At 37.2% G+C, this 16,948-nt stretch overlaps 1 protein-coding gene across 6 annotated transcripts in view; it reads left to right on the top strand.

Moving 5' to 3' along the window:
* SBF2 (SET binding factor 2) overlaps positions 1–16,948 on the top strand; it is a 501,522-nt gene that overhangs the window by 472,179 nt on the left and 12,395 nt on the right. For all 6 annotated transcript variants that reach the window (XM_047877111.1, XM_047877108.1, XM_047877112.1 and 3 more), the window contains 3 exons: positions 1,315–1,416; positions 2,113–2,298; positions 16,630–16,756. In XM_047877111.1, coding sequence (XP_047733067.1) covers positions 1,315–1,416; positions 2,113–2,298; positions 16,630–16,756 — 415 coding nt within the window. The remainder of the gene's footprint in view (positions 1–1,314; positions 1,417–2,112; positions 2,299–16,629; positions 16,757–16,948) is intronic.

Raw genomic sequence — 16,948 nt, 5'->3', positions numbered from 1 at the left:
ATTGATGCTATACCCATTATTCCTTTGCCCCCTGTAGGAGTTCCAGCCCCTCTGATCTCTGTTCCCATCTGCCTCCAAGCCTCCTGCCTCTCTTAGGAAGGAAAAAGAGTTGTTTTCCATAAGCCAAGAAATGATGGGAGTACCCAGGGCAGTGACTATTCTCAAGATACTTAAGCTATTAAAAAAAAAAAAAAACAGCCATATATACAATTAGCTATAAATCTAGATACTTTGAGTACTCATGGAAGGAGCTGATCAAAACTCCCTTCTGTCCCTAAGCTATGAGCACCAGCCCCAAACTTCCCACCACTCAACCTATCTATCTGTGCTTCTGGTACATTCTTTGTTCTGCTTCTTACTCCAAAGTAGATTCATACCAGAAGTTCGTGACTAAAAACAGTGGAAAATACTGCCCCACTTGGGATATTGGCATTTTTAAAAGTTAACTTAGAGCAAATGCTAAGCCCAAGAGAATTCAGGCTATGTTACAGGAACAGTGAGGAGCTTCCCATTGCTGGAGAGGACATGTGCCTTGTTCCTGGGTTTAAAATAGCCTAGCTCTGTTTAAAATATGGGGGAGTTAATTTTGTTTTGTGTTAGTTGAAAGTTGGATTCATCTACAAATTACATCAAGTGATACTTAAAATATAGTTTTAAACTACAATATACATTTGGTTTTGAATCTCTATGCTCTATTCACAGCATAATTGTTCATTAGGGACTTTGAGTCAGTTGGCTTGGCTTAAAAAGCTGAGCACAAATCTGAGTCTTCTTCCCATTTAATACACAGTACAAACAAGAGTGTCTTTCTTAAAATACAAAATTCATTTATCATAAAATTCAACCCTGTAAAGTGTACAGTTCAGTGCTTTTTAGTATATTCACAGAGTTGTGCAACCATCCTCACTATCTAATTGCAGAAAAATTAAGAGTATCTGAAATAGAACTGACTACATCATAGAAAAACAAATTTTACATCCAGTAACTGTTTTGGTAGGGCCACTTATAGAATCTCTCTTTTCCACTCTATGGAATTATATAACTCTTCTACTTTGAGTAGATCATGTAAGGTCAGTTTATTTCATGATATATCATTTGAACACATTATTTTTAAATGTGTCTGCTTTTAAATTATGTTATTGTTTCATCTTGATTTTGACAAAGAACTTAAAGCATTTAAAACTTACATGGTTCTTTTGTCCAAATACTTTATCCCTAACTTGTTTTTGTTATCTAAGGTTGATAATGAGTCTGTGTGTTCTTGGTGCTCAGAAAGTGCCTGGTCTAATTGTGGCCTCCTTTCTTATCTCTTAGCTTCACAGGATAATGCAGCTGGCTGTGGTTATATCAGAAGTACTTGAGAATGGTTCCTCAGTTTTGGTCTGTTTGGAGGAAGGCTGGGACATCACTGCACAAGTAAACTCTTAAAACATATTTTCAGATACTTAGTTTTATATTTGTATCGAAATTCGGTTGTTTTTAAGTTCTGCAGATGAATCTTTTGTATAATGACTAATGTAATTATGGACAGAGAAAGTCCTGTGTTAAAAACACCTAGTATCCATGAGAAAGCTCTGAGTCCTGAGCTTCCCAGCACAACATAGCCTGTAGCTCCGGCTCAGGGCATCAGGCTCCCACATGAGAGATACACCATGTGAGCATACAAATGGAGCACTTGATCAGAGGGTAGGACATGGATCATCCTTCCTGGTTTTATCAGCCCTTCCCCTGGCTTTCAATAAGCCCCTCCTTTACCCACTCCACATGAAAAGGAAAAGTATAAATATAAACTACAGTAAGACATTAATCTATACCTGTCAAAAAGTAGATGTAGGTTTGAACTGATACTCTGGCCTTATTAATTAACCTAGGAGAGGGCTGCAGTCAGCAAACTGGCCAGCTAAAGATTAAAATCATAATTTCTGAAAGAGAACATGTAGCCAAAATGAATCTGAGTTTTAGTTTTTGCTGGAAAGTTTGCAGAATTAATTTGATTGGCTGTCGTGGAGCAGTTAGTGAACAAATTTGCTGTTGAGGTGACTTTGCTTGTCTTACTAACAAAATTTTTTCAGGACTGAAAGTAATGAAGTATCCATCCTGCTTGTGCCCTAGGTGACATCCTTGGTTCAGTTACTCAGTGATCCCTTTTATAGGACACTTGAAGGCTTCCGGATGTTGGTGGAAAAAGAGTGGCTCTCTTTTGGTCATAAATTTAGTCAGCGGAGCAGCTTGACTCTCAACTGTCAGGGTAGTGGTTTTACTCCCATATTCCTGCAGTTCTTAGACTGTGTACACCAGGTAAGTAGAGCAAGCTTAAATTGACTTGATATGAAGGAAAGAAAAGAACTAGCATTTATCAAGCCATTGCAGTGCTGTGCCAGGTATCCTCATGTCATGACTCTGATGGACCTGCTGAAATCTTAGCAGTGGATTGCTGGTAATAGAGAAGAAGAGAACTAGTTGGTTTCTGAAATTAGGATAACTGAGTTGGCTATTAGGCTGGCCCCCATGTGAAGTGGCCAGCACTCTAAATTATCATCTCCCAAGAAGAGGAGCAAACTTGGGTTTGTTGTCCAGAAAGGTTTGACCTATGGTAGAACAGCAAAAATCTCTAGGTAATGGCAGAGCCTGAAATGCAACAGATGGTCTTCCCAGTTTGAGAGGACTTTAGCTTGTGCCTAGGAATATAGAAGGTAAGGCCTAACCCCTAGAGAAAGAATCCGGGCCCAATCAGACAAGCCTATGAGGTTGAGAACCCTGGCTCGGTTCTACTCAGTGACCTACTCAGGGCTAATCAAAGGACCAGACAGAAACACAGGTATATAATCCAGTCCAACCCAGCAGGAGCAGGGGAGTGGGGGAGGTGTGAATGCTTTAGGCTCCCTCCTGCCTTCATCTCATGCACATAAGATATAAACTCCCTAATGGGGCCTTAATCAGGATTGGGCTTGAGAATTGCCTAGCACTGGCTTTGCTAAATTGGCCTAGGAAAAGCAGGACTGACATTTCCAGCTTTGTTTCATCTGCACCACAAAATGAATGGGTTCTGGCATATCAAACATATGTGTCAGAACAGTGAGCTTCCTTGGAATGATTGGCCTCAGGTACCTATTGGAAGGAAAGGTGGAAATGTTTTTAGGAGCCAAAACTGGAACTAAGTCTTCTATTTTTTTTTTTTTTTAGTTTGTATTCATTTATTATTTTTTCTTAATTTGAAATTTATTGTCAAATTGGTTTCCATACAACACCCAGTGCTCATCCCAACAGGTGCCCTCCTCAATGCCCATCACCCACCCTCCCCTTCCTCCCACCCCCCCCCCATCAACTGTCAGTTTATTCTCAGTTTTTAAGAGGCCAAGTTGGTATATGGGTTTTGTTTTGGTTTGTTTTTTTAGTCTATTAATAATTTGATCAGCTCTTTTAATTCACTACGTAATTTTTCATTTATTTAAAATGTATAGTTCAATAGTTTTTAGTATATTCACGGATTTGTGTAATTGCCACAATCAATTCTAGAACATTTTATCACTCCAAAAAAACTCCATACCCATTACCTGCAACTTTCCATCCCCCTGATCCTACCCCCCACATACACACTCTGGTGGTTGTTTTTGATTGCTCTAATCGGCTTCTTAAAGAAAAGATCTATTGAATAATTTCAATTAATTCTGTCCAAGCAGCATCTGGAGAAGCTGGTGACCAGGTTGAGCTTACATTTTAAATCTTTGCAGCAAATGATATATTTGTTTACTATTTTAATATTAGTCTTTTCATTTCATACTCCTTTTGGCAGATAGATGAGGAAGACATTTGGAGCCCCATTGTCTCTGAAACAGAAAGCTTAACTGAGACCAAGGGAGGGAGCAAGCATCTTTTTTCTCACATCTAGATAGGTGAAAGCATATGAGTTCTTCATGAAAGCACTTCTTATGATCTTGCTTATTGCCTTCTTATATCACTTAGCAAATGCACTAGGCTGTATACCTTCAGCTTATGCAGTGATGTATGTCAACTATTTCTCAGTATAACTGACAGAGGTATGGGGAGGCAGGTAAGAGCAACTACACATTATATGATTTAATTTATAGAAAATTCTACAAAAGGCAAAACTGCAGTGACAGAAAACAGATCAGTGGTTTCTTGGGACCAGTGGTCAAGAACGATGGAAGGGCATAAGCAAACTTTTTAGGATGAGGGAACTATTCTGTCTTATTTGTGGTGGTGACTACACAGATGTGTACAGTGACCAAAATTAATCGATCAGCCTATATGCTGAAAATATGGAAATTTTGTTATATGTAAATTATATTTCAATGAACCTAAGAAACAAAATTTTAATTAGGAAGTCCAACATCTCAGTTAACTGGAGTTCCAGAAAAAGAAAACAGCAGCTATATGGTTTCTCCATAGAAAAATTTGTCTGTCTGGTACCCAGAGAATACTTATAAGCCTGACTGCCTGATTTTTAGAAATAGGCAAGAAATGGGTCCAGGGAGATCCCTTTTGAGTGTGCAGATTTTTTCTTTTTCCATGTTATTTTCAACTTCAAGCCTTGTCACCAACCCAGTTGTGCCTGCTGTTCCCAAGCCCAAAGCTCATCAAGTTTGGTTTTTCCAGAGGACAAACCTCTAATCTCTTGCTTTCAAGGAGACAATCACATGACTGCCTGGGGTAGGAAAGGACCCTGGAGATCTCACCACCTCCTCTGTAAACTTACATCTAGTCCTCATTTTGGGCTCTCATCTCACCCCTATATATGTTACTCAGCACTTGGGGGCCTCTGAGCCCTGAGCCTTTCTGGATTTACAGGGCAAGCTGTTGCCTTCTCAAATCATTGTCATCCTACAGGCATCCCAGTGTAGCTTCTCATCTGTCATTTACTGCTGTCCTTCCTTCTGTTTTCATCATTCACAAATGTGCTGAATTTTCTTGACCTGCTACTGTCTCCCCTCTCATTCTCCCTACCTCCTTTTAGTTTTTTACCTTTTAAAACTTCCTTTCCTTTAATTAAGGGAGAGTTGCAGGGGGCTGAGTTTGTATGGCTGTATTTGCTTAAGTTAAATGCACTATTACATATGTTAAATATCCATGTTTAACTTGCAGAACTCTGCATACCTAAACATTAGAGTCAGCTAAAGAATCCACTCACAATCAGTAAGAAATGAGAGGTTCTCATGGAAGACATACTGTCCTTGAAAATGAAAACATTATTGTATCCCAAGTATAGTAATAATTACTTGAAATGTAATGCTTATATTTTATTGTTGGTGGTGTGTAGGAGTGTGAATAGTCTAGAATGTTTGAAAGTAACCTGTATTTTGTGAGTACCTCTTAAGTGATGTAAACAAAGTAACTTAACATAAACTAAAATGAAGTAGGAATTATATTCCTGTTGTCTTCAGAATACATTATAATAGATGCTAAAACTATGTAATGTTAAGTTATATAAAACAACTTGAGGTGTATTTCTAGCAACTTCTCATTTTAAATAATGAGTCAAAATTCAAATGTTCTATATAAATTGAACTTTGATGAAAGTTCACTTATTTGTAGGTGAATGCTTCACAAACTGTAGAGAATAGTATTGTTCAGGGTCTAAAGACCCCTTTAGTATTCATTCAAATCTGGTTGTATCATGTTAAGATGTTTTTAATTAAAATATGAATTTTTAAAAATTTTCCTGAACTCTCATTTGCCTTAGTACCCTCACACATAATATCCTGAGTGCAGGCAAGTCATGGCAAAGCGAGCATATGACCTTAATTGCAGTATTTAAAGGATGCCTGACTATGATAGGTATCAGCTTTGGTGAAGCAAATTACTTTGTGCTGAAAAGGGATTGTTTATTCATTCAAAAACAGAAGACTAAGAAGACTATAGTTAACAAATAGTGCTCTGACTCTTGCTGACTTAATTATAAGGTAGTGTTTCATCATCTCCTACATACTAGTTTTAGGCATTAGAAAACGCCTTCTTTGAATACCTTTCAAGTGAACACTAGTGCTTTACATGACTCTGGCTTTTGCCAGACAATTCGAATTACTGCTGTCCTCAGTCTCTCGGGGACACAAAACAGAGCCAGGCCCAACAACATTTAAAAGAAAAAAAAGTGCAAAATTGTGCAGCAGCAAGCGAAACTCCCAGGTGGAATGTGTTCACTGCTTATTAACCATTTCTAATATGCTGAATGCCAAAAGGCAGTCTATGGAAATTTGCCTAGACTTGTCCATTAGTACTAATAGAGTTACAAAGAAAACAGATGAAGTACTGATCTTAAATTAGAACTGCCTCATCATATAAAAAGCCATTGTTTATGCCAGTATATCCAGGTGTCAGATGAATTAAAATGCTAGATCACTGTTTCATAATAGCAACATCTGGCAAATTTTTTGTTGCTTCTAAAAGAAATTGGCTTAGTTCAAATGATATCATTACAGGATGCTTCCTTTTCTTAAAATAGTTGAACCAAATTCAAAAAGAAATACATCCAAAATATAAAAATGAAATTTTTACCTAAAATTTATTTTTAAAATACAATACCAAAGGAACAAACCTGTATGATATAAACGAAAACATGGAGTATAGGAAAGCATCTTCTCTACTTCAACATTAGAGTAAATCTTTGAGAACTTAGAACTTATTGTTTGAGGACCCGTTGTTTGAGAAAAACAAATACTAGTTATAACTTTGCTTTTGAAGTTTATTCAAATCGTAAATTGACTCACTCTGGTCTGGCTGTAAGAGATGGTTGTCCTCACAGTTACCATATGCCAGCACTATGCCAAGTCCTGTTCCAAAGAGAAAAACTATTTGCCTTTTGAAGATATGAACTTTCCTTGTGAGCACATGTGTAAGGAGCTAGGCTGCCCTCAAACAGTTTCATGACTATAAAATTTATCCATTAATATTGACAAAATGACTGCAGTTAGTGGATTAATGGCATATTCAAAGTTTCTGGTGTCTGCCTACTCCTCATTCATCTGAAAACTGGCAGAAACTGACACAATCCAAGCTGTTTTATAACAAGCCAATTTTGTATTAAAGTTGTTAATATTTTGAGCCCATAAACTGAGTTTACATATCAGTCTTACTAATTTTTGATCTTTAACAAATTTTTCAACCTCTCTGTGCTTTGGTTTCTAGATAGATACATGGATAGACATAGCTATCAGATGGATTACAAATCATTTTTTTTAATGTTTATTTATTTTTGAGAGAGAGAGACAGAGAGAGACAGAGCATAAGTGGGGGAGGGGCAGAGAGAGAGGGAGACAAAGAATCTGAAGCAGGCTCCAGTCTCTGAGTTGTCAACACAGAGCCCAATGCAGGACTCAAACCCACAAACTGTGAGATCATGACCTGAGCCGGTCAGACGTTTAACTGACTGAGCCACCCAGGCACCCCAGAAGGATTATAAAGCTTACGTAAAATCATTTGTACAGTAGAAACTGCACAGTTAATGTTTGTTAAATCTTAATCTTGAAATAACAAAAACTAACATCAGTTGCTTGTTTTTCTAGGGTGTATCTACCATACCCACAGTTTTTCCAATGTTGACACCATCCTATATAGGGTCTCTTGTAGCTTAACATTTCTAAATCTTGAAAGTAAAATCCAGTGTTGACCTACTATATTTTATTCCCAAAATGTTGATCTTTCCTGGGATTTGAGTCATAGCTTATTTTATGGGCCTTTAAATATTATAAAGTACTTAATGGCACATGGGCAAAATATAAGACCCTATAAATTCATGTTTCTCCAAATTCCATTTCAGATTCTCTTCTTATAAATAAGTGAAATTGGCAAGTTTCACTCCGTAATGGAAAACAAAACTAAAATACCTCACATAGCTTTGTCTTTTAAATCTGTATATTTTTGTCTTTCATCAAGATAAATACAAAATTATTTTGGACAACAGAATCCAGATGATGCCTGACAAAGGCCTAAACTCTACTCATCAGCATATTTGGGGAAATGCTCATATAGAATTAATTTATAGACTGAGATGCCTATCATTTCCAATTCTGCATATTATAATAAGGCTAAATTCATTTGAAGCAGATTTGCCTTTAGGCTCCAAAAATCTTGTGGCCAACAGGAAAGAATAAAATACTGAATCCAAATGCTGTTCTTTGAAAAGATCAATAGAATTGATAAACTTCTAGCGAGACTGATCAAAGAAAGACACAAAATATCAATATTAGAAATGAGAGGGGCACCTCGGTGGCTCAGTTGGTTGAGCGTCCAACTTTGGCTCAGGTCATGATCCCGCAGTCCATGAGTTCAAGCCCTGTGTTGGGCTCTGTGCTGACAGCTCAGAGCCTGGAGCCTGCTTTGGATTCTGTGTACCCCGCCCCTGCTCCTCCCCCCACTCATGCTCTCACTCTCTAAAAAATAAATGTTAAAAAAAATTTTTTTTAAAGAAATGAGAAAGATGACATCACTACAGAGTCTACAGATATGAAAAGCACGGTAAAGGAATATTATGAACATTTTTACACCAATAAAATAAACAGTTTAGATTAAATGGACAGATTCCTTGAAAGACACAAACTCCCACACTCACTCAAGGAGGAATACATGATTTGAAGAAGTCTATGTCTGTTAAGAAAATTGAAATTGTAGTTAAAAATCTTTCCACACTGCAAACTTCAGACCCAGGTGTATTCCCTGGTCAATTCTACCAAGTATTTAAGGAAGAAATAATAGAAATTCTACAAAAACTCTTCCAGAAAATTGAAACAAAGGTAATACTTCTCAACTCAGTCTATGAGACCAGCATTACCCTGGCCTGACAAAGCCAACAAAAGAAAACTATAGACCAGTATCTGTGGTGATCACACATTTGATGATCACACATGCAAATTTTCTAAACAAAATTTTAGCACATCTAATCCAACAAAATATTTAAAGATAATAGGGGCACCTGGGTGGCTCAGTTGGTTAAGTGTCCGACTTTGGCTTAGGTCACGATCTCACTGCAAGTTTCCAGCCTCACATCAGGCTCTGTGCTGACAGCTTGGAGCCTGGAGCCTGCTTCAGATTCTGTCTCCATCTCTCTGACCCTCCCCTGCTCGTTCTCTGTCTCTGTCTCTCTTTCTCAAATATAAAAAAATAAAACATAAAAAAAAATTTTAATAAATAAAAGATAATATACCATGGCCAGGTGGCACTTACCCCAGGAATGCACAGTTGGTTTCACATTTGAAATCAATCACTATAATTCACCATATTAAGAAACTAAAAAAGAAAAACCATATGGTCAAAACCAATACACTCAAACAACCATTTGACAAAATATAACCCATTTCTGTAAAAATGTTCAGGAAACTAGGAATAGAAGAGAACTTTCTCAAACTATAAATAGTATTTTTTTGAAACCTACAGCTAACATCATATTTACTAGTGAAAGACTAAATGTTTTTCCCCTAAGATCAGTAATAAGATGTGGATGTCTGCTTTACCACTTCTATTCAACATTGTACTAAATAAATATCCTAGCCATGCAATAAGGCAAGAAAATAATAATAATAATAATAATAATAATAATAATAAGGACATCCACATTAGAAAAGTGAAATTATCTTTTTTCACAAACAACAGTTGTCTATGGAATCTACAAAAAAAAAAAAAAGAAAAAGCTAGTAGAATAAGTGAATCTGGCAAGGCTACAGAACACATGATCAATATACAAAACTCACTAGTATTTCCACAGATAACAATGAATCATTGGAAAATTGAAATGTAAAAATTATTACCTTTACAATAGTATCAAAGAATGTAAAAGAAATCTAACAAAATATATTAAAGACCTAGACACTGAAAACTACAAAACCTTACTGAGAGAAATTAAAGGCCTAACCAAAGCAAGAGATACCTCTTGCTCAGAAGACTCAATATTGTTGAAATGTCAATCTCCACAAATTGATCTAAAGATTCAGTGCAATCATAATCAAACTCCCAGAAGGCTATTTTGTAGAAATTGGCAAGCTCATTCTAAAATCCATATGGAAATGCAAAGAATCTAGAATAGCCAAAACAAATTTGAAAAAGAACAAAATTGGAAGACTTGAACTATCTGATTTTATTATAAAGCTACTGTAATCAAGACTGTGTGATAATTGATGTAAAGATAGATAGGTCAATGGAAAGGAAGAGAGTCCAGAAATAGTCCCACACATATATGATATGCAGACAACTGATTTTCAATGAAGGTGCAAAGCAATCGGTAGAGAAAGGATAGTTTTTTTCAGCCAACAGTGCCAGACAATTGGATTCCCATATGCAAAAAAAAAAAAAAAAAAAAAAATTTAACTTTGATCCAAACCTAGTAACAGTATAAAAATTAATTCAAAAGGGGTCATAGACCTAAATGTAAGACCCAATATTATACAATTTCTAAAAGAAAATATAGGAAGAATTTTTGTGTCCTTGGGTTAGGCAAGGTATCTTAACATTCAACACCAAAAGCATGATTTATAAAAGAACAAATTGAAAGGTTAGACCTAGTTAAAATTTAAAATTTTGTTCTTCAAAAATTACTGTTAATAAAATGAAAAGACAAATCAGAGAGAGAGAAAATATTTGCACATTATGTATCTGCTTAAAGGACTTATGTCCAGAATAATTCAAAAATTCTTCAAACTCAGTAATAAGAAAACAACCAACCTATTTTTTTGTGGGAAAAATATTTGTAATGACTTTACCAAGAGGTACAGATGGCAGATAAGCACATGAGAATATACTTGACATCATTTGTCATTAGGAAATGCAAATTAAAATCACAGCTAAATACCACTACATACCTATTTTAATGGATAAAAAATTTTAAACTGACTACCTCAAGCGTAGATGAAGATGTGAAGGAACCAGAACTCTCTAACACTGCTGGAGGGAATACAGAATTGTACCACCATTTGGGAAAATAGTTTGGCCATTTTTTAAAAAGTTAAACATACCTGTACCTACCATGTGATTCGGCATTCCATCCCTAGGCAGTTATGCAAGAGAATGAGAGGTTTTCCCCATACAAAGGCTTATACATAACTATTCATAGCAGCTTTATAGATAACAACCAGAAATCCAGAAGCAACTTAATGCCCATCCACAGCTATGAATGAACAAATGGTGGTATATCCATACAATGGAATACTATCTAACTATAGAAAGAAATTAACTACTGATAACCCAACATGTCTGCATCTCAAAGAATTATGCTTAGTGAAAGAAGGCAGACAAAAAAAGAGTTCATACTTATGATTCCATTTATATAAAGCTCTAGTAAATGTAAATTAATCTATAGTGACAAAAAGCAAATCAATGTTTGCTTGAAGAAAGTGTCCAGGAAGAGGCAAAGGGAGCCCAAAGCAGCTTTTAGGAGTTATGAATGATATATTCATTATCTTAATTGTGCTGATGATTTCAGGGTGTATAGATATGTCAAAACTTATCAAATTGTACACTTTAAATATGTGCAGCTTATTGTACATCAATTATACCTCATTAAAGCTGTTAAAAAAAGTCTCCTGGCTAACAAACCTCTAATCTCTCACTTATTCCCCATATCTTAAGTCCTTAGATGAGATCTCTTTGGCCTAACCCTATTTCTTCTACTAAAACAATACTTAACAGAGAGAAGGAAGCACATGGATTGTGCTTTTTGGAGACCACTGTAGAATTTTACAGTGGAAGAGTCTAGATGTCACATCGACAAGGAGGGGGAAAAAAGCCAGTGAACTGGGCAAACTGAGTCTCTGGAAGATAGGACTAAATAGAGAAAGTATAATTTTTCTTTTTTACTGGAAATCTAAGCACCAGATTTTGCCATGTGAATATAATCAAGTCTTCATTTCTTATTATGGTAAAAAGACATTTTAGAAGAGAGAATTGAGAGCCCAGAAATAAACCCACACATATATGGACAATTAATTTACAACAAAGCAGCCAAGAACATAAAGTGGAGAGAGGACAGTTTTCAACAAATGGAAAAACTGGACAACTACATGCAAAAGAATGACACCAGACCACTGTCTTACACCATACACAAAAATTAACTCAAAATGGATTAAAGACTTGAATGTAAGGACTGAAACTATAAAATTCCTAGAAGAAAACATGGGCAGTACGCTCCTTGACATCAGTCTTAGCGATGTATTTATGGATCTGACTCCAAAGGCAAGGGAAGCAAAAGCAAAAATAAACACATGGGACTACACTGAACCAAAAAGCTTCCACACAATGAAGCAAACCATCAAAATGAAACAACAGACTACTGAATGGGAGATGATATTTGCAAATTATATATCTGATAAGGGGTTAATATCCACAATATATAAAGAACTCCTATAACTCAATGATTAAAAAACAAAACAAAACAAAACATGGACAGAGGATCTAAATAGACATTTTTCCTGTGTATCTTAATGTCAGATTCCAGATGTGGTTATCTAAGTATTAATCAATCCAGCATTCAGGTCAATCTGAATCTTTTTTTCCATTGAAGAAATCCTCACATGCTTATTTCTTAAACTGTTGCTAAAGAGGAAAAGAAAAAGAGAAAAAAAAGTTGTTCTACCTCTTCTTTTCTACTTCCAGTAAACCTGATAATTAACCTCAGTTTGGGGGCAGATTGTTTTTCAACCCCAAGCAGTTAGCAACTGCAGGTGCCCTTGTGGCACATACAGGCACAAGCATAGTGCCCCAAGCACCCTCACGATGATGCTATCTAAGCACCAATTCCAGTTCAAGCAGGGTGAGTGCCAGGGTCCTTGAGAAGTGTCTAACCTTTCTAACATAATTGTAGGGTCTGGGATTTGTGGTGAGGCCAGTCACTCAGTACAGTGGGCTGTGAAAGTATTTTTCCACTTGTAGAGTTTTGCTTCTAGTCCTAGCATATGATCTCCCTGAAATGCCTGTAAGTTCAACGTAAGGTCATATTCATTATCATTTTCATCCTACTTTACCTCATAAGTGGGTCTTCAAAATTACATACTTAAGCATATTAAGTATCAGAATAATCAAGGAAAGAGACATGTATGAGGCAAGTGGTTTCTATGGAAAATAGTTATTAAGAGAAATGTTTTGTTATTTGGCACTTTGTTTAATAAAAAGATTTTTTTAAGTTTTTAGAATCTATTATGGACTGGGTCTGTAGAAATAGCCCTGAACTCTTCTTCCCCTGTGAGTAACAAAGTGTATTCCAATGTCTATTGGGGCAAAGTTGTTCTTGGAGCTCACTCTCCCTGAGCACATTGAATATTTCTCCTCCCTGAGACTCAAATGGAAGGGAACCAAGTTCTATCTCGGGCTTGTCCCCTGCTTCTGTCCTACCATCCACAACCTGAGTCACCCCCTCTCTGTCATGTGCACAATGGCTATTGGGGTGGTGCTATTGGTTCTGAACCAGAAGCTCAGACTAAAGAGCTTGCAGTTCTAAAACCTTAGAATAGGGCACACTACCTAGCTATTCAGAGCCATGTTCCATGGAAAGCTCTCCTGTCTTATGGAGACCTGATGCAACAGGAGGTGGCTCAGATAAGGGAAGCAACTCCACAGTATATAATCCCATTGCGTGAGAGTCACACTCCCTTTTAAAACATTTTCTTAAAATCCATTTTACTTCATATTATGAGGTAAATTTTTAGTTCATTTAAAAAACCAATAAGAAAATGTTAAGGGGAAAAAACACCTTTAATCACAGAAAACTAGGTTTCTAACCAAATGATAAACTTTAATAAATCAGTGATATCCAGATCGTGACTTTAAATTTTCACTGATCTGTGGTAGCCACCTGGGTAGCTCAGCCAGTTAAGCGTCTGACTTTGGCTTGGGTCATGATCTCACAGTTTGTGGGCTCAAACCCCGCCTTGGGCCCTGTGCTGACAGCTCAGAGCCTGGAGCCTGCTTCGGATTCTGTGTCTCCCTTTCTCTCTGCCCCTCCCCCTCCTTGCTCTCGCTCTCTCTCTCTCTCAAAAATAAATAAACATAAAAATTTTTTAAAAAAATAGATTCTCAGGGGCGCCTGGGTGGCTCAGTCGGTTAAGCGTCGGACTTCAGCTCAGGTCATGATCTCACACTCCATGAGTTCAAGCCCCGCATCGGGCTCTGTGCTGACAGCTCAGAGCTTGGAGCCTGCTTCTGATTCTGTGTCTCCCTCTCTCTCTGCCACTCCCCTGCTCATGCTCTGTCTCTCTGTGTCTCAAAAATAAATAAAAACATTAAAAAAAATAGATTCTCACTGATCTTTTAGTCCGTAATATCAACATACATGCCTGCTCACTTTGGCTGACCAAGTGTGGGTCTACATTGCCAAATTAAACATGGAGAGAAAAGCTGGCTTCTAGACAGCCTGCCTAAAGTGTTCATTTGAAACAGCTTTTAAGCAAGTATAATTATGATTGGAACTTCTCTCAACCAAACAAAATTCTCTAACGGGCCATGAGAGATTGAGTCATAGAAAGGTGAAACTGCTAGGTTGATTGGAGTATCACGAGGTCATCAGCCTACCTTCTGCCACCATAAGATGGCTCCACAGAGTCTGCATGCAGCTTGTCTAAAGTACACTATAGCTCAGTGACGGTTCCAAGTTCTGCCTTGCTCCCTCCCTCCCATATCATGCTTTCATCCTTATTCCTATGTCCAAGGACCTCACAGTCTAATTTCATGATGACCAATCAGGTTAAATGGCATAAGCCCTTCCCCCTTCCCTTGGCACTTGAACGTATCTTTCTTCTACTCATCTGTCCGTCCTCATTTCCAAAGCTGTTCCCTATATCTGGGCCTGTAGTCTCATTCATTCTTGCTTTCCTGGAGCCTTACTCTCTTAGTTTCCAGCTCTTTTGCCACAACTTGTTCTCTCTTTACTGGCTTCTCTTGCATTGTCCTCAGACAGGCACGTCGTATTTCTTTTGTCCAGAAAAGATCTCTTGCTGTCCCCTAAACCACCACCTCCCCTCTCATTCCTTTCACTGCCAAATTGCTTGTTTTATTACCCACTATTACACCACAAACACTTGAAGGGAAAATTATGACTTGTGATAATTTATGTCTATCAAGTATTAGCACAGTATAAAGCAGTGAATAAGGCACAGACTATTGGAATCTAACAAGCCGGATTCAAATTTGGTCTCGCTGGTTGCTGTCTAATGACCTTGGGAAGTTACTTAATCTTACTCATCCTCAGCTTCTTTGTTTCTAAATGGGGGAAGAGGTGGTGGGAATGATAATGCTTATCTTCAGAGGATCTAAATAGATATTTTTCCAAAGAAGACATGCAAGTGGCCAATAGGTATACGAAAAGGTGGTCAGCATCACTAATATCAGGAAAATGCAAATCCAAACCACAACGAGATATCACCTCACACCTATTAAGATGTAGAGAAAAGGGAGCCCTTGTGCATAGTTGGTGGGAATGTAGATTGGTGCAACCACTGTGAAAAAGTGGTTCCTCAAAAAACTAAAAATAGAATGACCTTATGATCTGGCAGTCCCACTTCTGGGTATTTATCCAAGGGAGTGAAATCAGTATCTCAAAGAGATAGCTCTAATCCTGTATTCACTGAAGCATTATTCACTAAATAGCCAACATATGGAAATAGCCTAAGTGTCCATCTACAGATGAATGGATAAAGAAAATGTTATATATATAAACAATGGAATATTATTCAGCCATGAGAAAAAAATAAAAAAGGAAATCTTGCCATTTGCAACAACATAGCTGGACCTTGAGGACATTATGCTAAGTGAAATAAGTCAGAGAAAAATTAATTCAGTATAATCTCATTTATATGTGGAATCTAAAAAAGCCAAACTCATAGAAACAGTAGAATGGTGGTTGCCAGAGGCTGGGGTTTGGGGAAAATGGGGAAATACCAGTTAAAGGGTACAAACTTCCAGTTATAAGAGAAATAAGTTCTGGAAATCCAATGTACAGCATGATGACTATAGTTAACAATGCTGTATTATATACTTGAAAGTTACGAAGAGACTAGATCTTAAATGTTCTCACCAAGGAAGAAGGTAATTTTGTGAGGTGATAAAGGTATTAACTAATCGTATTGTGGTAATCATTTCATAATAAATATGTGTATCAAATCATCACATTTTATACCTTAAATTTAAACATTATGGGGCGCTTGGGTGGCTCAGTCGGTTAGGCGTCCAACTTCAGCTCAGGTCATGATCTCACGGTTTATGAGTTCGAGCCCCGCTTCAGGCTCAGAATCTGGAGCCTGCCTTGGATTCTGTGTCTCCCCTCTCTCTGCCCCTCCCATGCTTATGCTCTGTCTCTCTCTGTCTCTCAATAATAAATAAATGTTAAAAAAATTTTTTTTAATTTACACATTATATGTCAGTCATATCTCAGTAAAACCAGATAAGAATGATGCCTATCATACAGTGTTGTTATGGAGAGTAAATGAAATTATGATTCTAAAAACCCTTTGCATGGTGTCTGGCACATAATAGTTGCTCAGAAAGGCTGGTTCCCTTCCCACCTCCACTTACGGTAGGGATTCAGTTGATTGAGTGACCACATGGTCTCCTGCATATATCAGGACATCATTCAGTGGCGTGGCATCCAGTTTTTGTTAAGTTTGGGTCTTACTCTTTTCTTTGCCTTGTGTGTTTCAGGTTCACAACCAGTATCCAACTGAGTTTGAATTCAATCTCTATTACTTGAAGTTCTTGGCTTTCCACTATGTGTCTAATCGCTTTAAAACATTTCTCCTGGATTCAGACTATGAAAGATTAGAGCATGGTATGTGTTTGCATGCCCTTGTTTCATCTTTTTTGATAGTTTTTGTGTGTTTTTTAAAAAAAAATTTAATGTTTGTTTTTGAAGGAGAGAGAGAGAGAGAGAGAATGAGCAGGGGAGAGGTAGAGAGAGAGGGAGACACAGAATCTGAAGCAGGCTCCAGCTCTGAGCTGTCAGCACAGAGCCTGACACGGG

The sequence above is a fragment of the Prionailurus viverrinus genome, chromosome D1 (assembly GCF_022837055.1).
Source record: "Prionailurus viverrinus isolate Anna chromosome D1, UM_Priviv_1.0, whole genome shotgun sequence".
Lineage (NCBI taxonomy): Eukaryota > Metazoa > Chordata > Mammalia > Carnivora > Felidae > Prionailurus > Prionailurus viverrinus.
Note: the sequence above shows the minus strand (reverse complement) of the source record. Positions and strands in the feature narration are given on the sequence as shown.